Below are 26,441 nucleotides of genomic sequence, written 5' to 3' on the forward strand. Positions count from 1 at the left end.
AAGGCTATAATACTCAAAATGACGGGCCGAGTTGTTACATTCTCCCCCTCTAAAACAAACGTTTGTCCTCGAACGAGTCTAGAATCATACCTGGAGTCTCAAAGAGTTGTGGATATCTGATCTGCATCTCCCACTCTGTCTCCCAAGTAGCCTCCTCGACTGGCTGACCTCTCCACTGCACCTTCACTGAAGCTATGTTCTTTGACCTCGACTTTCGAACCTACCGATCCAAAATGGTCACCGACTCCAATTCATAAGTCAAATCACCATCCAACTGAACAGTGCTGAATTCCAAAACATGAGACAGATCGTTGACATACTTCCAAAGGATGGAAACATGAAACACTAGATGAACACTAGATAGACTAGGCGGCAATGCAAGCTTGTAAGCCACCTCCTCAATCCTCTCAAGCACCTCAAAAGGCCCAATATACTGAGGGCTTAGCTTGCCCTTCTTTCTGAACCTCATAACACCCTTCATGGGTGAAACTCTAAGTAATACCTTCTCTCCCACCATGTAAGCAACATCACAAACCTTTCGATCGGCTTAGCTTTTCTGTCTAGACTGTGTCTTGTGAAGCCGATCCTGAATCAACTAAACCTTGTCCAAATCATCCTGAAGCAAATCAGTACCCAATAGCCTAGCCTCACCCGGCTCGAACCAACCCACCAGAGACCGACACCGTCTCCCATGAAAAACCTCATATAGAGCCATCTGAATGCTCGATTGGTAGCTGTTGTTGTAGGCAAACTCTGCAAGAAGCAGAAACTGATCCCTAGAACCCCAAAAATCTATGACACAAGCGCGTAACATATCCTCCAATGTCTGAATAGTACGCTTAGACTGTCCGACCGTCTGAGGGTGGAATGTTGTGCTCAACTCAACCCATGTGCCTAACTCTCACTGCATTGTTCTCCAAAGCTGCGATGTAAATTGTGTTCCCCGATCTAAAATGATGGACATAGGCACACCGTGAAGGAGAATAATCTCGCAGATATAGATCTCAACCAATCGCTTTGAAGATTAAGTATTTCCAACTGGAATGAATGCGCGAACTTAGTCAATCGATGCACAATCACCCAAATAGCATCAAACTTCTTCGAAGTCTGTGGGAGCCCAACTACATAGTCCATGGTCATACACTCCCATTTCCACTCCGAAATCTCAAGCTTCTGAAGCAATCCACCTGGTCTCTGATGCTCGTACTTCACCTGCTGACAATTTAGGCATCGAGCTATAAACCCTACTATATCTTTCTTCATCCTCTTCCACTAATAGTATTTCCTCAAGTCCTTATACATCTTTGCGGAACCCGGATGAATGGAATACCGCAAACTGTGGGCCTCCTCAAGAATCAACTCACGTAGCCCATCTACATTGGGCACACAAATCCGACCCCACATCCATAACACCCCATCATCCCCAATAGTAACCCCCTTGGCATCACCATGCTGAACCGTGTCCTTAAGGACAAGGAAATGTGGGTCATCATACAGACGCACCCTGATGCGATCATATAAAGAAGACCGAGAAACCACACAAGCTGGAACCCGACTGGGCTCCAAAATATCTAGCCTCGCGAACTGATTGGCAAAAACCTGAATATCTTATGCAAGCGGTGTCTCACCAACAGGAATAAATGCAATGCTACCCATACTTACCGCCTTTCTACTCAAGGCATCGACCACCATATTGGTCTTCTCGGGATGATACAAAATGGTGATATCATAGTCCTTTAGCAGTTCCAACCATCTTCGCTGCCTCAAATTTAGATCATTTTGTTTGAACAAGTGTTGGAGACACCGATGATCCTTAAATACCTCACAAGACACACGGTAGAGATAATGCCTCCAAATCGTCAATGTATGAATGATGGCTGCCAACTCCAAATCATGGACATGATAGTTCTTCTCATAGGTCTTCAAATGGTGTGAAGCATAAGCAATCACTTTATCCTCCTGCATGAAGACACACCCAATACCAATCCGAGAAGCATCACAATATACTATATAAGAGCTTGATGCTGAAGGAAAAACTTGAACTAGAGCTATGGTCAACGCGGTCTTGAGCTTCTAAAAGCTCTTCTCACACTCATCCAACCACTTGAATGGAGCACCCTTCTGGGTCAACCAGGTCAAAGGTGCTGCAATGGACAAGAAACCCTCCATAAAGCGATGATAATATCCAGCCAAGCCAAGAAAGCTATGAATCTCAATAGCAAAAGATGGTCCGGGCCAACTCTGAACTGCCTCTATCTTCTTTGGATCCACCTTAATCCCCTCACTGGACACCACATGCCCCAACAATGCCATCAGCTGAGACAAAACTCACACTTGGAGAACTTTGCATAAAGTTTCTCCTCTCGCAACCTCTGTAGTACAATCCTCAAATATTGTGCATGTTGCTCTTGGCTACGTGAGTACACTAGGATATCATCAATAAATACTATGACAAACGAATCAAGATATGGCTGGAATACACTGTTGATCAGATACATAAATGTTGCTGGGGCATTGGTCAGCCCAAAAGACATCACAAGGAATTCATAGTGACCATAGCGAGTTTTAAATGTTGTCTTTAGAATATCCGAGTCTCGAATCTTCAACTTTGATACCTAGACCTCAAATCAATCTTAGAGAGCACTCTAGCTCCCCGAAGCTGATCTAATAAGTCATCAATGTGTAGCAAAGGATACTTATTGTCACGCCCCAAACTCAGGGAGCGTGCCCGGCGCTCAACCGAGAGAACCCGGCCGAGCAAGCCTATTAGACTTACTTCTACCCAAACTCATCCATGAATAAAGAGGAGATGTACTCCATTAATCAATCACTGAAAAGATATTAATAACTTCCTTTTCATTCCCATTAGTAGCTTCATTCATAATTTCCAAAACATTAAGAGTTTATAGAATTAATGAAAAATATAATTTCCAAGTACAAACATTTCTAGTTCAATTCCCAACATCAATCATAACCTACAACCTGTCTACGGAGCCTCTAAATACAATAAAAGAGTAGTATAGAAATGCCGGCAATAAGGACCCGGCTATACCTCAAAATACTGTACATGAGAAGCAAAAGATACATGACCCCGAAATGAAGTGGGGCTCACCAAATCAGCTGAAAAGAGTGTACTGTTATCACTGATCAATGCCACCTGCTGAAGAACCACCTGCATCCATTAAAGATGCAGCGCCCCCGGCAAAAGGGACGTTAGTACTGTTATCACTGATCTAATAGCACTAGTATGTATAGCTAAAAATCCTCTTTCAAAATAGAATGCCCATATAAGAAAAGGTAACACATAGAAACAACAAGTCACAATCAACAATATCCAAACGTCCAGTTAAAACATAATAATTTCCAAAATACAAACTTCATATATAATTTTGATTGGGAGATCATTAGCACCGATATACCACCGTCTTTGTTAGCACGGAGTCCGATCACGCCCGATCGGCTAGGCCATCTCCCCATGAACAATGTGGTTTGACATGTGATACGAAAGAAAGTTGTTACCAAGAGTAGTATCACCATATGCGCAATATGGCGTCTGATCTCCACCCGATCAGCTAGGCCGCCTTACCACATATGCCATGCGGGTTGACTTTTCCAATCCACAAAGGTTCCAGTTTCATCCCAATTAAGGGGAATAATATCACAATCCACCCCTACACCGGCACGTGTAGTTTCAGGTGTGGGCCTTATGATCCACCTTTCCTCGGTATTGCTAATGATGCACCCAAAAATAGTTTTGATTTGATTTGCAAACAGAAATATCATAAATACAATTGTACTCACCTCAATATCTTTCACATTGTATGAATTCTCATTAGTATTTCCAGTCATTCACAACGACAATATTTCCTTGGATCATTAGGCCATTCACAAGATTCTTTATTCCAGGCACGATGGCCATATTTCATATTCCACACTTTCACCTCTTTCAATTTCAAAGATCACCATCAAGTATCAACATATAGGATATTTTAAAAATCATATACTTCAAATCCATTTGAAATGCAAACTTCAAACACAAATGTTTTTTTTCCAAAGAATGAAGCATACCAACCAACAATAGAAACACACATGAAAAATCATAAACAGTCAATACACCATTTACTCTTGCAATACTCTCCCCCAGAAATGACAATGTACCATTTCAACACATGAGTATATAGAACTCGAATCACACTGGATATATTTATAAATCAAAGCATTAGTTAAAGCAGCCACTAATGGGCATGAATTTAGTACAAAAGCTTTTAGACAATTCTATCTTTCATTGAAACACGACTCAAAGCCATAACCTTTTAATACGTAACCCACACTTTGAAACTTACAGAAACATTATGGAATTCAATTCCAAGAGAGAAATTTTAGCCAACATACCTCAATTGCGCTTCTTTAGACTTTACAATTTTCTGGAACCCTTAGCAACCTCAATCTATTTTAGCAATATACAAATTGAACCCAAAATTAGGAAAACGCTCATGGTTCTAGTTCACTTCTTATTTTTCCCACGCTCGTTATCACATGCATGCAAGATAAACAACCCTCACAACCATGGACCATCTTATTAATACCCCATTATAGCTATGTTTGAAATTAAGAGCTGGGGTGATGAAGCCTTACCTTTTTGGATGAAGAATTTGGTACTCAACTTGAATATTTCCATGCTTTGAGTGATGGTTGAAGATTAATAGGTGGGAATTAAGCCCTCCCTCTAGAACCCTCTCTCTCTCACACTAGAAATATTAGAAATGAGCTTCAAAATGGACTAAATGGTTGTTTTAACGGAATGGGGGTCGGGTTTTAAATTAAGAAAAATGGTGCCCCAACACAGGTCTGCGGTCGCATATGCGACCGCATAATAGTTATGCGGTCCGCAAAGTGACCGCAGAAATGGCCCTCAGGGGCCTGAACTTACGACTCAGGTATGCGACCACTATGCGGTCCGCATACTCATTCTGTGGTCGCATAATGCACCGTAGAACTCCCTGCGTGAAAGCTCAAGAGGGATTATGCGATCGATATACGATCCGCATATTGATTATGCGGTCGCATAATCGACCGCAACAGTGACCTCAGGTTTGCCAAACTTATTGCTTCACTCTACGGCCATTATGCGGTCAGCAGAGTGATTATGCGGTCGCATAATGGGCCGTAGAAATATGTTCTTCTGCGAAACATTTTCCTCTCAGTCCGTTGGTTACTGTTCCACTAATATAATGTAGGGATCTAGCTTGGCACCATGAAACCTTGAATTCATTTGCGAAAATTACGGGGCTTTACACTGAAATATTTAAAAACATTTCGGGGTGTTACACTTATTCTCTGTCTCTTAGGATCATTCGTCCTCGAATGAGGGTCAAAATCCGTCATTAGCATTTAATGTGGTTCAACTGTTGGTTCACACACCAGTAGTTTCAAAATTTGGCTAACTCTCTAAATTTCCAAAAAACAATTTCGCTAGAGTCTCCCCTGTAACTGGGCTTATCCACCTGCCAGAGTAACACCAAAACAATTCCTAACAACACATCCGCAACTTGACAAAACATCACCATGTATAACAACGTCACTAATCTCGTCATTACAGGCATTATACTATCAAGAGTGGTATCTGGACATGAGTTGCACATATTTAAATCATAATACACATAAGTACCTTTCAAATCACACTCATTTAACTATACGCTCAAGTGGGAACATTTTATTTCCTTAACACTTTTTTCCCGCCATATGGTCTCCTCAACTTACATACTTTGCCATAACACATTAACGGAGACAATCTCAACTCCCGGACTTTTCTAACAAGGATAGCAAATAGTTGCTCCTCACAATCCCATTATCCCTTATCTTCACCTTATTAGACATAGACACATGAGACATCGGGTACACGGAGAACAATAATAGGGAAACATCATACTCATAATTTAGCCTATTTCCTTTCAAAATTCCATAAGGCCTAATGTGACTTCACATACTTTACCTTTATTAACAATTCACATAGCATCCTTATGCAGAAAATATTGAGAATAACCCATTCACTTTCTTCAACTCTAAATCTCCATGCCGAACACCCAAACTAAACCTTTGGCAACCTCCAACAATTTCTCTAATATGTGCTAGCTTGACTATGACAATAAAATTTCCTATCCCATATATTTGATCACGGGATGATGCTTCTTGTTTGACATACCTGAACCTACAATACTCGATAGATTTGCTACAAACAGGAACAACAAGGTTCGAGATTTCACTGGAAATATTCAAGAATCCATCAACGTGCTGAGCACGACATTTAGGAGGTTATATCCTAAGAGACATGAAGGTCACTACAAATAGCGCTGACATGGTGATTCATTGTGGTGACATCATCGGTTCAACAAACGAGTCATAGAGTTGCCTAGTAGGCATAGATAATGTAGGGATCAGGTTCATGATTAGGAGATTTAAATAAATGAGTCATTTTAGACATGTGACATATGGTAGGCATGGTCCGGAGGATAAAGACATTAGCGTCAGTTATTCTTAGAATACTGTGAGCCAGGAAAAGGACAACAACAATTGTTTCATTCCATACGTGCATTGTTTGGCAATAGTAGTCCTCAAAGAGATATAGCACTTATGTGACACCAGTCGGCTCTTGGAATGTAAGGAAAATCAGTTTAACTCGAAATGAGAATATTCTAGCACCCTGAATATGATATGGGTTTCAAGATACACAAAGTTGCATTACACTCTTAACAGTAACTAGCACAAGGAATCTATGCCACAAGCTTATGAGGATAAAAAGAAGTTGAACACTTGTGAGATTATTATCATTCCCACAGCTTAACTTTTGCCAATCTTTGATCCTATGTGAGAAGACTAGAGATACGACGAGTTTTTCTTTCAATTCAATATGCTCATCATAAGGCTGCTCAACTTTCAATCTCACACACGTAGAATCATGTAACTAGGACATCTTAATGTTGGATGAAATCATGTATTAGTTAGAGAGAATGAATATTTTGCCGTGACCTAGACATGTTTTTGCCATAACAACTCTCAAGTTGCCATTTCAGGCCAATTCACGAGAAACCACAATAATGGGAACAAGGTGAGTTACTCACTGAGGCATGATCTAGGTGGACATGAAAGTCATACTGAGATGGGTAAACAACAAGACCTCCCCGTGATGAATTTGTGATAAATCTCAAGTTGCTCAGAAACTTTATGCGGATAAGTGGCCCCTTTCAATTGGCATGTACGCACATGATAGGTGCTAAGATATACTCTCGTGTTACTAGACAATGAAAAGGATTCATGATATTATTCATAAAGGAGTAGAATAATTGTTCCAACCATAGAAGTCACATATACCAGAGAGGAAAAAAGTGATTCAAGAAGGATCTCAACACTAGGCTGCTTTCCATTGGATATGATACCGCATAGGTAAATATTACGGTGATGCATGTATAGGAACAAATGAGCAGATGTTATCCATTTAAATCAAAAGGTTCTGTACGAAATTCATCAGGTATTGTCGCTTGTTGAGAATTTAGGGAAGCAGTGGGAAGTATTAACCTAGGGTTATAACGGAATTCAAGGAACCCATTATAGAACTCAATTTCTCAAGGGGTTGTACATATAAGGAATTGTGATAAAGAGGCTTCACGAATACTGTGCCTCGTTCTAAGAGTAGATACAGAGAACGACTCATAAAGTTGTTTCGGTTCTATCCCAACTTCCATAGTAACATAAGAGGTGACATATGACAAAGTGGAACTGGGATCAATAAGAACATACACATCATGAGATCGGACAGTCAATATACTTCTAACCGCATCTGGAGAAGCCTCAAACTTTTGACGTCTCCTCATAGCATAAAACTTGTTGGGCCCTCCCGAGCTCTGAATACGACCCCTAGCTGTTTCACGCCCTACAGGCATTATAGTGCCTCTAGCTGGGGGAGGCATTGTGGATGTAGCAGCTACAGAGTTGGCTGGTTGTGCCATACCCTTGCCCATGCTCTAGCGAGACAAATAACAATCTCTTTGAAAGTGGCCCGTCATACCACACTTGTAGCATACCTTTGTACCATAGTGACACACTCTTGGATGGCATCTCCCACATTTCACACAATGGGGATGAGGTCCGCTGAACTGACTCGTCTCACTGACCTGATATTTACCCTTTTTGCATATATCATAAGCATAGCCCTTATCCTTACTCCAAGCTTCCAATGCGGGATTAACAATTCCAACAACGGATTGCTGTGTGGGCCTTTGGAATTGCCCAAAGATACCACCTCTAGCGCGCTGCTGAGCATACTCACAACACGACGCCAAATGTTCCTCCCCGCATGACGGACATAACTGGATGGGTGTACCCAACATAGGGCATTTGTTCTTCTTGTGCCCCCTCTTTCCACAGCTATAACATATTTCAAGGGTCATCCAACATGTTCCCAAGTGTCGCTTCTTGCAAATCACACAATCTGGTTCATTAGAACCAACAACCCTCTTTCTTTTCTTAAATTCTCTCACCACACGATCCGATGGTGCGGTGACAGTGGTAGGAATAAGGAAACTTCCCTTAGAAACAAGTTCTTCCAACCCCTCCACGGCTCGACGCATTCTCCCAACAAACTCTTGTGTAATCTTCCCCAGATTTAATGGAGCGGTCATTCCCTCCTCGTTGTTTTTAACTCATGGATTACTCATCTGAAAAAATATCATGAGACATACTGAGGGAATTAGCTTCCTATCTTGAGCTCTATCGCACGATTCTGGAGTATCAAAGAAGTGTGAAATTCCTAAATGTCCAAGTAGCCTCCTCATTCTAGATGTGGTCGACAACACACCGATAAGAAGGACTCTACTAGACACGGCTCTGAGACATCCTAGGATACTTTAAAACCTTAGGCTCTGATACCAAGTTTGTCACGCCCCAAACTCATGGAGCGCGACCGGTGCTCAACCGAGAGAACCCGGCCGAGCAAGCCTATTAGACTTACTTCTACCCAAACTCATCCATGAATAAAGAGGGGATGTACTCCATTAATCAATCATTGAAAAGATATTAACAACTTCCTTTTCATTCCCATTAGTAGCTTCATTCATAATTTCCAAAACATTACGAGTTTATATAATTAATGAAAAACATAATTTCCAAGTACCAACATTTCTAGTTCAATTCCCAACATCAACCATAACCCACAACCTGTCTACGGAGCCTCTAAATACAATAGAAGAGTAATATGGAAATGCCAGCAACAAGGCCCCGACTATACCTCAAAACATTGTACATGAGAAGCAAAAGATACATGACCCCGAAATGAAGTGGGGCTCACCAAATCAGCTGAAAAGAGTGTACTGCTATCACTGATCAATGTCGCCTGCTGAAGAACCACCTGCATCCATTAAAGATGCAGCGCCCCCGGCAAAAGGGACGTTAGTATTGTCGAATAGCACTAGTATGTATAGCTAAAAATCCTCTTTCAAAATAGAATGCCCATATAAGAAAAGGCAACACATAGAAACAACAAGTCACAATCAACAATATCCAAACATCTAGTTAAAACATAATAATTTCCAAAATACAAACCACATATATAATTTTGGTTGGGAGATCATTAGCACCGATATACCACCGTCTTTGTTAGCACGGAGTCCGATCACGCCCGATCGGCTAGGTTATCTCCCCACGAACAATGTGGTTTGACATGTGATGCGAAAGAAAGTTGTTACCAAGAGTAGTACCACCATATGCGCAATATGGCATCTGATCTCCACCCGATCAGCTAGGCTGCCTTCCCACATATGCCGTGCGGGTTGACTTTTCCAATCCACAAAGGTTCCAGTTTCATCCCAATTAAAGGGAATAATATCACAATCCACCCCTACACCGGCACGTGTAGTTTCAGGTGTGGGCCTTATGACCCACCTTTCCTCGGTATTGCTAATGATGCACCCAAAAATAGTTTTGATTTGATTTGCAAACAGAAATATCATAAATACAATTGTACTCACCTCAACATCTTTCACATTGTATGAATTCTCATTAGTATTTCCAGTCATTCACAACGACAATATTTCCTTCGCTCATTAGGCCATTCACAAGATTCTTTATTCTTGGCACGATGGCTATATTTCATATTCCACACTTTCACCTCTTTCAATTTCAAAGATCACCATCAAGTATCAACATATAGGATATTTTAAAAATCATATACTTCAAATCCATTTGAAAAGCAAACTTCAAACACAAATGGTTTTTTCCCAAACAATGAAGCATACCAACCAACAATAGAAACACACATGAAAAATCATAAACAGTCAATACACCATTTACTCTTGCAATACTCTCCCCCAGAAATGACAATGTACAATTTCAACACATGAGTATATAGAACTCGAATCACACTTGATATATTTATAAATCAAAGCATTAGTTAAAGCAGCCACTAATGGGCATGAATTTAGTACAAAAGCTTTTAGACAATTCTATCTTTCATTGAAACACGACTCAAAGCTATAACCTTTTAATACGTAACCCACACTTTGAAACTTACAGAAACATTATGGAATTCAATTCCAAGAGAGAAAGTTTAGCCAATATACCTCAATTGCGCTTCTTTAGACTCTACAATTTTTTGGAACCCTTAGCAACCTCAATCTATTTTAGCAATATACAAATTGAACCCAAAATTAGGAAAACGTTCATGGTTCTAGTTCACTTCTTATTTTTCCCACGCTCGTTATCACATGCATGCAAGATAAACAACCCTCACAACCATGGACCATCTTATTAATACCCCATTATAGCTATGTTTGAAATTAAGAGCTGGGGTGATGAAGTCTTACCTTTTTCGCATAATGCACCACAGAACTCCCTCCGCAAAAACTCAAGAGGGATTATGCGATCGATATGCGGTCTGCATATTGATTATGTGGTCGCATAATCGACCGAAAAACAAACCTCAGGTTGGCCAAACTTATTGCTTCACTCTGGGGCCATTATGTGATCCGCAGAGTGATTATGCGGCCGCATATGGGCCGCAGAAATGCGTTCTTCTGCGAAACATTTTTCTCTCAGTCTGTTGGTTACTGTTTAATCCAAAAACGCAGGGATCTATCTTGGCACCATGAAACCTTGAATTTATTTGCGAAAATTACGGGGCTTTACACTGAAATACTTCAAAAATTTTTGGGGTGTTACACTTATTCTCTGTTGTAACTTTGTTCAACTGCCTATAGTCGATGCACATTCGCATAGTACCATCCTTTTTCTTCACAAACAGAACTGGTGCACTCCAAGGTGATACACTAGGCCTAACAAACCCCTTATCAAGAAGCTCCTGAAATTGCTCTTTTAATTCCTTCAACTTTGTTGGAGCCATACGATACGGATGAATAGAAATAGGCTGAGTGCCCGGCACCAAGACAATACCAAAATCAATATCCCTGTCGGGTGGCATGCCTGGCAGGACTGTAGGAAACACATCTAAAAAGTGTCGCACTACCAAAATAGAATCAATAGTAGGAGTATCAGCACCAACTCCTCACAAAGGTCAAATATGAAAGACACCCCTTCCCAACCATCTGTTGGGCCTTCAGATAAAATATCACCCTGCTGGGAACATTATCTAGAAAACCTCCCCACTCGATCCTTGGCAACCCTAGCATCACCAACGTCACGGTCTTAGCATGACAATCCAGAATAACATGACATGGGGATAACCAATCACATCAAAATCAACCATACTAAGCAATAAGAGATCAACTCTAGTCTCTAACCCTCCAATGGTCACCATACACGACCGATATACATGGTCCACAATAATAGTATCGCCCACTGGCGTAGATACATGAATGGGTGAAACTAAGGACTCACGGGGCATATCCAGATAATGAGTAAAATAGGATGACACATTATGAATAAGTAGAACCATGGTCAAATAATATGGAAGCATCTCGGTGGAACACTAAAACAATACATGTGATCACTGCGTCTGAAGCAACAGCCTCTGGCCTGGCAAGGATAGCATAGAATCGAGCCTGACCGCCACCTGATCAACCTCCCCCTCTATGGAGACCTCTAGCTGCCTGAGCCCTACCCCGAGCTGGCTGAGAGGGTGGTGAAGTTACTGGTGCAGAAGTCATTACCCGAGCCCTCTATTGAACTGGATCTACCAAGAGACGGGGACAATACCTCCTCACATGTCCAAACTCCCCACACTTGTAGCAGCTCTGATCTGTCCATGGTGGTGGGGACTGAATCGGGCACCGAGGACCAGAATAATTGCTACAAGAACCTGGCACAGATGAACCCTGAACTGATGGAGCACGATATAAGCTCTAAGCTAGTAGGGCACTGAGATGACTAACTCGGGCCATCACTGTATGAACCATGACTAGCTGATGCACCACGATCAACCGGACGAGCCATCAGAGCGGGCATGTAAAGATGACCCCTGCTGTGGTGGGACTGACCCCCATAAGAAGCAACGCTGAAACCATCCAAACCATCAAGCCACTTGGCCTCCCTCTCCACTCCTGACTACGGACCAACTCTACCCACCGAGAAATATCAACCACCTCATCGAACCTAGCACACGATACACTCTCTCGAGTCAAAACAAAGATCGCGTGATGAGCCAACTCTAAAAATCTCATCTCGTACTAGGTCATGGGCATACCCTTCTAGTGTAGCTGCTCAAACTGCCTATGCAACTCCTCCTTATGGGTCGGTGGCACAAACTTCTTCGAGAAGATAACGAAGAACTCGTGCCATGAAAGTGGTGCAGCATCGGATGGCCTGCTTCGCTCATAGGCCTCCCACATTCTAAAGGTTGTCCTCGATAGCTGAAAAGTAGTAAATGAGACCGCACTAGTCTCCAGAATACCCATCGTGCGAACAATCCTTTGGCACCTATCCAACAAGTCCTGGGCATCCTCTTACTCAGTCCTGGGCGGCAAGAGTCTGAGCACCTCCCCTAGCCTGAGAAGTGGATGGTGCGGCCAGAACTAAAATTGCCTAAGTCAGGCAAGTGAAAATAGTCAATATCTAAGCCAGAGTCTCCTGAAGGCCTAGAATCACAATGGGTACAACTGGTGCCTGAGTTGGGCCCATATGCTCAACTACGTCTAGGATCTGCTCCTGAGCTGGAGCAACTGGTGGGTCTACAGGTGCTGCTCTAGTCGTTGTACGAGCTGCACCTCGGCCTCTACCATGGCCTTGGACTCTCGTGGCCCTAGCTGGTGGTATTAGTGGCCATTCACCTGATCCGGTAGCACATGTCCTCATCATCTGCGAGAGAATAAATAACATAAGTTTAGTTTTCGGAATCAACAAATTTGCACGACAAGAATACAAGAAAGTGAAGTTTTCCAAATGGTTCAACAACCTCTCGAAGATAACTACATATGTCTCTGTACCGATCCCCAAGACTCTACTAAACCTACTCATGACTCGTGAGACCTATGTAACCTAGGCTCTGATACCAGCTTGTCACGACCCAAAGCACGCATCTTCAAATTTAAAAACAAATTAAAATAAGCTAAAGAGTAAAATCTCATAAATACTCATAAGAAAATGCCGCTCCTCAATACAATATCCCCCAAAATTCAGGTATCACTGAGTACATGAGCATCTAGCCGACAACATAGCCTGACTAATAAACACTGTATAGAAAGATAGAACAATACAAATAACTGAAAAGAAGGAGAATCAGGTCTGGGGATGCCAGGGCAGCTACCTAAATTATCTCCGAACAGCTAAATCTCCCAAGTTAGCAACCACCGTGCCCCAAAGTACCTGGATCTGCACACGATGTGCAAAGTGTAATATGAGTACAACCGACCCAATATACTCAATAAGTAACAAGGCTAACCTTGGGCTGAAAGTAGTGACGAGCTCAACCAATATAGTCTAAATACAGATTCTTAAATAATATAAATATGACAGGAAATGTGACAGTAATATCTCAAAGAAACTCAAAATCTATCAGTACCCAATACAGGAATGTAGACTTGCTTTCATTTTAACATTTAAGCTTAATACAGATAAAATATGCCAAGTATGACTGATATGAATAATGTTACATCTCTATATCTACATGTCAATGTGTTGTCACATGTGATGCATCACAATGTAAACCTCACGTACTCGCAGTCTCAAAATACTCAATATAACTGTCTCAATTCTCGCTCATCACTCTCAGTCACTCACCACTGTATGATACCTGCTCTCACTACTTGTATGTCAGACTCTGAAGGGGCAGGTCTTGACCAAGTACTAATATAAAGAAAACCTAGCCTACAGCGGTATGCAGCCCAATCCCATAATAATAAAGCCTAAAAGGCATGCTGTGGCATGCTGACCGATCCACAAATCTCACTTACAATATGTCTCTCAGGCACCAAATCAGTCATCAATCTCTCCAGTCTCTCATGCTCACAAATCTCATGTCAATCAGCCCAAACAGTGATATATAACACAACAATAAATAGTAGCAGAGACTGAGATATGATATGCAAATGATGTATGTGAGTGAGTACAAAATTCCCATCTAAGAAGATAATTCAACAGCAGAAATGACCCCAGTGGCTTTCAACCGGATAAGCATATAGCCTAACATGATTTTAATGTGGATTGCAGATCAATTACCCTAAAACATAGGGATTACATAAATAGCAACAAGGTTTGATGACTACACAGTACCATGAAATCAATAGTGTCATAATTACCATGGTGCGCGCCCACACGCCCGCACCTAGCATGTGCGTCACCTTAACACTAACCACATAACACGCTATTAAGGGAGTCATACCCTCAGAACCAAGTTTAGAAGTGTTACCTACCTTAAAACCATGCAAATCTCTACTCTAATAAGCCTTTTTCCTCGTGAATCGGCCTCCGAACACTTCGAATCTAGCCATAAACAACTTGATACAATCAACACAAGCTATAGGAATCAATTCTATATGAGAATGCTAAGTTCTTTAACAAAAGTCAAAAAGTAAACCCTGGGCCCACATCTCAGAATCCAACAAAATTAATGAAATCCGAACACCCATTCAACCTCGAGTCCAACCATACCAACATTACTCAATTCCGATCACAACTCGACCTTCAAATCCTCATACTAAAGCCTATGAAGTTTCTACAAATTTTCCCTATATTTCCAACCCAAAACACTAATTAAACTTTAAAAACAATGATAGATTCATGTATACTAACAAAATCCAAGTTAGAATCACTTACCCCAATCAATTCCTTGAAAATCCCTCCAAGAATCGCCTCCATTTGAGGTCCCAAAGTCCAACTATGAAATTTTACTCTAACCCTCATTTTTTAAACTTATATTCTGCCCAGGTGTTCCTCTTCGTGATCGTGGAAAGTGCCTCGCGATTTCAGAGAACAAAAATTAGGCTTCCCTCAAAGTACTCTTCGCAAATGCAAACCAACAGTCGCGAACACGATACACAGACTCCCAGACCTACGCGATCGCGAACCTCTTCATGTGATCGCGAAGAACAATGGCGTGAACTCCAGCCTACTCCACTCTTCTTTGCGAGCGCGACCTAACACATGCTTTCGCGTAGAATTGCCTTCCCATGCTTCGCGATTGAAAACACCTTATTGCGAGCCCATAGCACAATTTCCGTAGCAACGTACAGTACTCTTTGCGATCGCGATCGCGATTCTCGATCGTGTATAAGGAAACCAGCAACAAAAAAAATCAGTAGTTCCTCCAAGTTCATAATGCTCCGAACATGATCTGAATCACACCCGAGGCCCACGAAACCTCAACCAAACATACAAACAAGTCTTAAAATATGATACGAACATACAACAACACACACAATTGAATGCTTAGGTTTTTAACTGAGTTCTCACATTTCTTCCTCTCTTTTCCGGCTCCGAGTTGATTTACTGTTTGAAGTTTGTGACGTTGGTTCCTAAACGGTAAAGCAAAATATTTTTTTTTGGTTTGCTGCTCCAAGGAAGGTTAGTGTATGATGACCCTCCCTTTTCTTTGATTACCTGTGTTGTTCCATGCTTACCATAATTCTTCTATTTAAGTGCCTTTCGTTTATAATGTATGTTTATTTGTTTATGATTGTTAAATGCTCTTACCTAACAAACGACCTAACACGAACATACAACAACACACACAATTGAAAGCTTAGGTTTTTAACTGAGTTCTCACTTTTCTTCCTCTCTTTTCCGGCTCCGAGTTCATTTAGTGTTTGAAGTTTGTGACTTTGGTTCATAAACGACAAAGCGAAATATTCTTTTTTGGTTTGCTGCTCCGAGGAAGTTAGTGTATGATGACCCTCCCTGTTATTTGATTACATGTGTTGTTCCATGCTTACCATAATTCTTCTATTGAAGTGCCTTTCGTTTATAATGTATGTTTATATTTTTATGATTGTTACCTTGGTGTTATATGTTATCCTCACTGCTTGAGATAACTTGGAATTGACAATGTTAATCAACAATCCTTGTGAATATGAATAAGCTTCACTAGATAAATGTTTCCCTAAATTGAATAATCTGAACCTTGTTGAATATTTGTAGATAATTATAGAGCTTAATGATTCTCTGCATATTCTGATCTTAACCTTTCTGATGTCTTGTTGAGCTCTTCATGCCTGCTTCACCAGTTTCACATTGATTAGAACTACTACTCGTTTATCTATATCATGAACTTGATTTATTTGTTTTGATAAAGTTAGGACTAGGGTAGTTGTGTACACTTAGAGGTTTAACACAGGTCTGCTACTATAGTTATCAGTTTAGTTGCTTGTTGTTTTTCTATTCATGTATGTTTTGCAATTCTAAGGCTCATTGAAACATTATGAAAGTCTTCTATTAATCCTCATGTTTATGCTTAGTTATACATGTGAGCTTCACTGGATAGTTGTTTCCCTAAAGTGGTTGACCTGAGTATTAAGGAGTTCCTGTGGTTAATTCCACATATGTCCTTATCACGCCCCAACCTCGGGGAGCGCGACCGGGGCTCAACCGAGTGGACCTGGTTGAGCAAGCCTGTTAGAAGGCATGCTATCATTAGTTAGGCAGTAGAAAGTTCATACATATATACATTACTAAGTCATATCATTTTGTTACATAATTGTTAAGTTTCAAAATACATACAACCTTATGACTGAGTGGAAAGAGAGCCCAAAACACAACATGATCCGTTGACCTTTCTAACACCTATATACAACCCACATAGTGTGTACGGAGCCTCTAAAGACACAAAAGAGAGTAAAGATGGTGCCGGCAATAAGGCCCCAGCTATACCTCAAAACGTGACCACAATATAAACAAAAGTTACAATACATGATCCTGGAATGAAATGGGGCTCACCGAGCACGCTGAAAAGAGGATGCAACACTATCAGTGATCGACACTATCTGCTATGGAACCACTTGCATCCATTTAAAGATGCAGTGCCCCCCGCAAAAGGAATGTTAGTACTGTCGAATAGTACTAGTATGTAAAACTAAAACACTATCTCAATAGAATGAACAATAATACAGGGGGAAACAGTCAAGAATTCAATAAGAGCTTTCAATAACACTAAAACATCAAGTTATGGATCACATAGATTTTTAAGTCAATTCCCGCATTATTAGGTTGAATGGTTTTTAGTGCCAATATGCCACAATCCACAATACCACCGTGTTCTTACACGGAGTCCGATCTCGGCCCAATCGGCTAGGCCATCTCATTTGAGACATCAACCATATTCACAATTTCATCCACAATACCACCGTGTTCTTACACGCAATCCGATCTCAGCCCGATCAGTTAGGCCATCTCATTTGAGACATCACTTCTTTTCAATCAGTCATCACATTTCATATTTCTTTCCCATCTTTTCAATATAATGGCACGAGTGGCCCCAATTATAAAGTTATTCTTGGCGCTTGGCCGTATTTCATGAATCAAGTTCTTTTCCACATCCCAACATTTTTATTATCATCAAAAACAACACGGTTTTTCATTCAAGACTTTTGATTTCACATGTGAGCAATTTAGAATCTAAGGCACATAGGCCCCAAACTCAGAGAGCGCGACCGGCGCTCAACCGAGAGAACCCGACCGAGCAAGCCTATTAGACTTACTTCTACCCAAACGCATCCATGAATAAAGAGGACATGTACTCCATTAATCAATAACTGAAAAGATTTTGTTACCAACTTCCTTTTCATTCCCATTAGTAGCTTCATTCATAATATCCAAAACATACGAGTTTATAAAATTAATGAAAAACATAATTTCCAAGTACCAACATTTGTGGTTCATTCACCTCTTTCAATTTCAAAGATCACCATCAAGTATCAACATATAGGATATTTTAAAAATCATATACTTCAAATCCATTTGAAATGGAAACTTCAAACACAACTGGTTTCTTCCCAAAGAATGAAGCATACCAACCAACAATAGAAACACACATGAAAAATCATAAATATTCAATACACCATTTACTCTTGCAATACTCTCCCACGGAAATGACAATGTACAATTTCAACACATGAGTATATAGAACTCGAATCACACTGGATATATTTATAAATCAAAGCATTAGTTAAAGCAGCCACTAATGGGCATGAATTTAGTACAAAAGCTTTTAGACAATTCTATCTTTCATTGAAACACAACTCAAAGCCATAACCTTTTTAATACATAACCCACACTTTGAAACTTACAGAAACATTATGGAATTCAATTCCAAGATAGAAAGTTTAGCCAACATACCTCAATTGTGCTTCTTTAGACTCTACAATTTTTCGGAACCCTTAGCAACTCAATCTATTTTAGCAATATACAAATTGAACCCAAAATTAGGAAAACGTTCATGGTTCTACTTCACTTCTTATTTCCCCCACACTCTTTATCACATGCATGCAAGATAAACAACCCTCACACCCATGGACCATCTTATTAATACCCCATTATAGCTATGTTTGAAATTAAGAGCTGGGGTGATGAAGTCTTACCTTTTTGGATGAAGAATTTGGTACTCTACTTGAATATTTCCAAAGCTTCAAGAGATGATTGAAGATCAATTTGATGAAAACTTAGACCCTCCCTCTTGAACCCTCTCTCTCTCACTATAGAAACATCTAACAATGAGCTCAGAATAGGCCTAAGGGGTATTTTAAAGGAATGGGGGTCGAGCTTTAAATTAAGAAAAATGGTGCCCCGACATAGGTCTGCGGTCGCATATGCGACCGCATAATGGTTATGCGGTCCGCAAAGTGACCGCAGAAATGGCCCTCAGGGGCCTGAACTTACGACCCAGGTATGCGACTAGTATGCGGTCCACATACTCGTTCTGCGGTCGCATAATGCATCGCAGAACTCTCTCCGCAAAAACTCAAGAGGGATTATGTGATCGATATGTGGTCTGCATATCGATTATGCGATCGCTTAATCGACCGCAAAACTGACTTCAAGTTGGCCAAACTTACTACTTCACTCTGCGGCCATTATGCGGCCGCATAATGGGCCGCAGAAATGCGTTCTTCTACGAAACATTTTCCTCTCAGTCCGTAGGGTACTGTTCAATCCAAAAAGTCCGAACCACGAAACCCTGAGTTTGTGGTTTAAATTTTTACGGGTCCTTACAGTTAAGTAGTGGCTTGCCTAGTTCCACAATAAGCGTCATCACGACGGTTGGTTTTTGGGTCGTGACAAGTTGGTATCAGAACCTAGGTTACATAGGTGTCATGAGTCTTGAGCAGGTTTTGTAGAGTCTTTCGGATTGGCACGGAGACGTCTGTACTTATCTTCGAGAGATTGTCGAACCCTTAGGAAAAATATCACTTTTTTGTACTCGATCATGCGAATTACCAGCCCAGCTGGCTGCAGCTGCTCAGGCCTCGAAAGTCCCCGTTATTGCAGATGATGAGTAGAGGAGACTTGAGAGATTTGGGGATTCTTCGACCTCCATCATTTAGTGGTGTTGAGTCAGAGGATGCTCAGGGTTTTCTTCATAGGTGTGAGCGGATGCTTCGGACAGCGGGTATTCTGGAGACCAATGGGGTCTCGATCACTACTTTTTAGTTTTTTGGGGATGCCTTCATTTGATGGAAGGCTTATGAGAGGCGCAGGCCAGTCGGTGTAGCACCACTTACATGGCCGGAGTTTGCTGTTCTCTTCTTGGAGAAGTTCGTGCCGCAGTCTCACAAAGAGGGGCTGCACAGACAATTTGAGCGGCTTTGTCAGGATGGCATGTCTGTGACGCAGTACAAGATGAGATTTTTTGAGTTGGCTCGTCACACAGTTTGGCTAGTTCCCACTGATAGGGAGGGTATTCAGAGGTTCTTTGATGGCCTCACATATCAGTTGCGGTTGCTTATAAATAGGGAGAGGGTATCTGGTGCTACCTTTGATAAGGTAGTCAACATTGCTCGGCAGATAGAGATGGTCCGTAGCCAGGAGCGTGGAGAGAGGGAGGCCAAGAGGCCTCGTAGACCAGGTTATTTCAGCGATGTTCCTTCAGGGGATCAGTTTTACCGCGGCAGGGGTCCACCTTACAGACATGTTCAGACGAGTCGTCCAGTTCATCGTAGTGCATCATCCATGCATGGTTCATATAGTTATCATGAGGGCCAGTCATCTCTCAGTGCCCTACCAGCTCAGAGTTCATCCCATGCACCTTCGGTTCAGGGCTCATCAGCATCGGGTTCTTCTAGCGGGTATTCTGGTGCTCGGGGTTCTCTCTAGTCCCCATCGCCATTCGTAGGGAGGGGTTGTTTCAAGTGTGGAGATATGGGCCACATCAATAGGTATTGTCCCCACCTTACGGGAGGTCCAGCTCAGCAGAGGAGTCAGCCTACGACTTCGTCTCCCATTACTTCACCACCCGCTCAACCAGCTAGGGGTGGAGCTCAGTCAGTTAGGGGTCGCCCTAGAGGGGAAGGCCGATCAGGTGACGGGCAGGCCCGATTCTATGCTATTCCTGCCAGACCTGATGTTGTCGCTTCAGACGCAGTGATCACTTGTATTGTCTCAGTTTTCCACAGAGAGGCCTCTATACAATTTGACCCTGGTTCCACTTATTCATATGTATCATCGTACTTGGCTCATCATTTGGATATGCCCTGTGAGTCTTTAGTTTCACCTATTCATGTCTCTACGTCAGTAGGCGATACTATCATTGTAGACCGTGTATATCGGTCGTGTTTAGTGACCATTGGGAGTTTGGATACTAAAGTTGATCTCTTGTTGCTTAGCATGGTTGATTTTGATGTGATCTTGGGTATGGATTGGTTGTCTCCATGTCATGCTGTTCTAGATTATCATACTAAGACTGTGACGTTGGCGATGCCGGGGTTACCTAGGATTTAGTTGAGAGGTTCTCTAGACTATGTTCCTAGTAGAGTGATTTCATACTTGAAGGCCCAGCGGATGGTTGGGAAGGGTTGTTTATCTTATTTGTCCTTTGTGAGGGATGTTAGTACTGATGCTCCTACTATTGATTCTTTCCGGCGGTGCATGAATTTCCGGATGTGTTTCCTGCAGACTTGCCGGGCATGCCATCCGACAGGGATATTGACTTCGGTATTGACTCGGTGCCGGCACTCGGCCCATTTCTATTCCACCATATCGCATGGAATCAGCTGAGTTGAAGAAATTGAAGGAGCAGCTTCAGGAACTCCTTGATAAGGGTTTATTAGGCCTAGTGTGTCACCTTGGGGTGCACCGGTGTTATTTGTGAAGATGAAGGACGATACTATGAGAATGTGCATTGATTATAGGCAGTTGAACAAAGTTACAATCAAGAACAAGTATCCTTTGCCGCATATTGATGATCTATTTGACCAACTTCAGGGAGCAATGGTGTTCTCCAAGATTGATTTGAGGTCTGGGTTTCACCAGTTGAAGATTCGGTATTCAGATATTGTAAAGACAACATTCAGGACCCATTACAGTCGTTATGAGTTTCTTGTGATGTCTTTTGGGCTGACCAACGATCCAGCAGCGTTCATGCATCTGCTGAACATTGTGTTTCAGCCTTATCTTGACTTGTTTGTTATTGAATTCATTGATGATATCCTGGTGTACTCTCGTAGCCAGGAAGAGCATGCCCGGCATCTGCGGATTGTGTTGCAGTGGCTGAGGGAGGAGAAGCTTTATGTCAAGTTCTCCAAGTGTGAGTTTTGGCTTAGTTCAGTGGCATTCTTGGGACACATGATGTCCAGTGAGGAGCTTTCTTGGCTTGGCCGGTTATTATCGTCACTTTGTGGAGGTTTTCTCGTGCATTGCATCGCCCCTGACCAAACTAACCCAAAAGGTGCTCCTTTTAGGTGGTCGGATGAGTGTGAGGAGAGCTTTCAGAAGCTCAAGTCTGCCTTGACCACAGCTCCAGTTCTAGTTTTGCTGTCAGCTTTAGGCTCTTATACAACATATTTTGATGTTCATGGATCGGCATTGGGTGTGTGTTGATGCAGGAGGGTAGACTGATTGCTTATGCTTTGCGCCAGTTGAAGCCTCATGGGAAAAACTACCATGTTCATTATTTGGAGTTAGCTTCCATCATTCATGCATTGAAGATTTGGAGGCATTACCTCTACGGTGTGTCTTGTGAGGTGTTTACGGATTATCAGAGTCTCCAGCACTTGTTCAAACAAAAGGATCTCAATCTGAGGTAGCGGATATGGTTGGAGCTGCTAAAGGACTATGACATCACTATTATGTATCATCCAGGGAACGCCAATATGGTTGTCGATGCCTTGAGTAGAAAGGCAGTGAGTATGGGTAGTCTTGCATTCATTCCCGTTGGGGAGAGACCTCTTGCAGTCGATGTTCAGGCTTTGGCCAACCAGTTCGTGAGATTAGATATTTTGGAGCCCAGTCAGGTTCTAGCTAGTGTGGTTTCTCGATCTTCCTTATATGATCGCATCAGAGAGCACCAATATGATGATCCCCATTTACTTATCCTTCAGGACACGGTTCAGCACGGTGATGCCAGAGATGTGACTATTGGGGATGATGGGGTATTGAGAATACAAGGTTGGATTTGTGTGCCTAGGGTGGATGGGTTACCTGAGCTAATTCTTGAGGAGGCCCACAGTTTGCGATATTCCATTCATCCGGTTATCGTAAAGATGTATTAGGACTTGAGGCAGCACTATTGGTGGAGGAGAATGAAGAAGGATGTACAGTTTGTAGCTCAGTGCCTTAACTATCAGCAGGTGAAGTATGAGCATCAAAGACCGGATGGATTGCTTCAGAGGTTAGAGATTCCAGAGTAGAAGTGGGAGCACATCACCATGGATTTTGTAGTTGGACACCCACAGAATTTTAGGAAGTTCGATGCTATTTGGGTGATTGTAGATCGACTGACCAAGTTAGCGCACTTCATTCTAGTTGGTACTACCTATTCTTCAGAGCAGTTGGCTGAGATTTACATCCGAGAGATTGTTTGCCTTCACGGTGTACTAGTTTCCATCATTTCAGATAGAGGCACACAGTTTACATCGCAGTTTTGGAGAGCCGTATTGCGAGAGTTGGGCACTCAGGTTGAGTTGAGCACATCCTTTCACCCTCATACGGATGGACAGTTCGAGCTCACAAATCAGATATTGGAGGACATGCTACGAGCTTGTGTCATTGATTTTGGGGGTTCTTGGGATCAGTTTCTGCATCGTAGAGTTTCCCTACAACAATAACTACCAGTCGAGCTTTCAGATGGCTCCGTTTGAGGCTTTGTATGGGAAACGATGTAGATCTCTCATGGATTGGTTTGAGTCAGGGGAGGCTAGATTACTGGGTACTGACTTAGTTTAGGATGCCTTGGACAAGGTTAAATTGATTCAGGAGCAGTTTCGCATGGCGCAGTCCAGACAGAAGAGTTATAATGACAGGAATGTCCGTGATGAGTCTTACATGGTTGGGGAGAAGGTTCTGCTGAAGATTTCACCCATGAAGGTTGTTATCAGGTTTGGGAAGAAGGGAAAGTTGAGCCCTCGATTCATTGGGCATTTTGAGGTACTTCAGAGGATTGGGGAGGTGTCTTACAAGCTTGCCGTGCCACCTAGCTTGTCGAGTGTGCATCCAGTATTTCATGTTTCTATGCTTCGGAAGTATAACGGCGGTTCCTCTCATATTTTGGATTTTATTACGGTTCAGTTGGATGGTGATTTGGCTTATGATGTGGAGCCGGTGGCCATTTTGGATCGGCAGGTTCGGAAGTTAAGGTCAAAGGATATAGCTTCAGTAAAGGTGCAGTGGATAGGTCAGCCCGTGGAGAAGGATACTTGGGAGATCGAGCAGGAGATGCGGAGTAGATATTCACACCTATTTGAGACTCCAGGTATGTTTATAGACCCGTTCGAGGACGAACGTTTGTTTAAGAGGGGGAGGATGTAACGACCCAGCCGAACGTTTTGAGAGTTCTAGCCCTGTTCCCCTATTCACTACTCCATTTATGCTTTATAGATATTATATGACTTATTGGGTTAGTTAGTTCGGGTCCGGATAGAATTCAGAGTGAAATGAGACACTTAGTCTCTTAAATGAAAAGCTTAAGTTGGAAAAGTCGACCGGGTGTTGATCTATGTGTAAATGACCTCGAATTTGAATTCTGATGATTCCAGTAGTTCCGTATGGTGATATTTGACTTAGGACCATGTCCGAAAAATCATTTGGAGGTCCATAGCGGAATTAGGCTTGAAATGGTGGAAGTCGGATTTTTGGGAAGTTTAACCGAGGGGGTGACTTTTTGATATCAGGGTTGTATTCCGATTCTGGAAGTTACAATATGTTTGTGGGGTCATTTATGACTTTTGTGCAAAATTTGAGGTCAATCGGATGTGATTTGGTAGGTTTCGGCGTCGTTTGTAGAATTTGGAAATTTAAAAGTTCATTAGGCTTGAATCCGTGTGCAATTCGGGTTTACGATGTTTTTGGAGGTGATTTGAAGATTCGATTAAGTCTGTATGATGTTATAAGACTTGTTGGTATGTTTGGTTGAGGTCCTGGAGGCCTCGAGTTGATTTCGAGTGGTTAACGGACCAAGGTTCGAAGTTGAAGAATTGTTGAAGGTTTGCAACTGCTGGTATAATTGCATATGAGAATTGGGGACCGCAGATGCGAGAAATAGGACCGCAGAAGCGGCCAGGGAAGCTTTGGTTAGAGTCCGCAGATGCGGCCATTCGCGCGTAGAAGCGACTTGCGCAGAAGAGCACACATGCGCGTAGATGTGGGCAAAGGCGCAGATGCGTGGGTTTTTCCGCACATGCGGTTGGCGCAGAAGTGGGCATAGGGCAAACCTGCGAGACCACAGAAGCGGTCAAGTTGCCGCAGGTGCAGAAGGTCTGGGCAGAGTCCTTAAATGCGAGATTTCGCGATTTTTACTCATTTCAACATTTTTGAGCTAGGATTTTGGAGGTTTTGAGAGGCTTTTTCAAGGGGATTCTTGAGGTAAGTTCCTTGTGTTCGTTTTGCTTCAATAATTATGTTTCCCCACTGATTTTCCACCTAGATGGTTTGTTTTTGAGGTGTAAATTTGTGGTTTGAGGCTAGGGATTTGGAGAGTTGGTTTTGAGGATTTGAATGACCAATTGGTGTCAGATTTTGATGAATTTGGTATGGTTAGACTCGTGAGTGAATGGGATTTTGGATTTTGTGACTTTTGTCAGATTTTGATACGTGGGCCCGGGGGCTAGGTTTGGGCCGATTTCAGAATTTTGGCTATAATTTCGTACTTTTCTGCTTATGGGCCAAGATGTGGCTATATTGATTGTATTGTACTGCTTATGGCTAGATTCAGGATGTTTTTTGACCGATTTGAGGGGCAAGGGAATTTTGGAGTAGAGTTTAGCCCGGATCGAGGTAAGTAACACTTTCAAACTTGGTTCTGAGGGTTTGAACCCCGAATTATGTGTTATGTGATTGGTATTCAGGTGATGCACATGCCAAGTGACTGGCGGGCGGGCGTGCACCATGAGAATTGTGACTTGGTTGACTCCATGGCACTGTATAGTGGTTTTATCTTGTAGATATCCATGTTTTCATCATGTGATAAAGTAATTGAACTGTCATACATGCTAGATATCATGTTTAGGCTTTATGTCGGTACTGTTGGGACCCATAGTGGTATTTCTTGCTACTGTCTTACTGATTTCATTAATATTTCGTAATTAGTCATATTCATTCATTTGATATCTCATCTTAGTTTCTGTTGTTATTTATTGATACATCATATCATTGTTTTCGGGCTAGTATCATGACATTGTGAGACTGTGAGAGAGAGACTAGAGAGATTGATGACTGAGTGAGGCCGAGTGCCTGATTATGAGTGACATTTATGGTATCGGGCTGCACGCCGCAGTGGTTATACTGATTTATGAAAATGCTTGGGCTGAAGGAGCCCCTCCAGAGTCTGCACACATCCCCAATGAGCGCGGTTGATATTATTA

The 26,441-nt window shown here is 42.1% G+C and overlaps 1 protein-coding gene across 1 annotated transcript; it reads left to right on the forward strand.

The window, feature by feature from the left end:
* Positions 1-20,787: 20,787 nt before the first annotated feature.
* On the forward strand, positions 20,788-21,366 carry LOC138904681 (uncharacterized). The gene has a single exon (XM_070193189.1). The coding sequence runs from the start codon at positions 20,788-20,790 to the stop codon at positions 21,364-21,366; it is 579 nt and encodes a 192-aa protein (XP_070049290.1).
* The last annotated feature ends 5,075 nt before the right edge of the window (positions 21,367-26,441 follow it).

Source organism: Nicotiana tomentosiformis, chromosome 2 (genome assembly GCF_000390325.3).
Source record: "Nicotiana tomentosiformis chromosome 2, ASM39032v3, whole genome shotgun sequence".
Lineage (NCBI taxonomy): Eukaryota > Viridiplantae > Streptophyta > Magnoliopsida > Solanales > Solanaceae > Nicotiana > Nicotiana tomentosiformis.

What these genes read in the sequence shown, in the direction of transcription:
- LOC138904681 (XM_070193189.1), top strand. Translation starts at nt 20,788, where the DNA reads ATGGGCCACATCAATAGGTATTGTCCCCACCTTACGGGAGGTCCAGCT.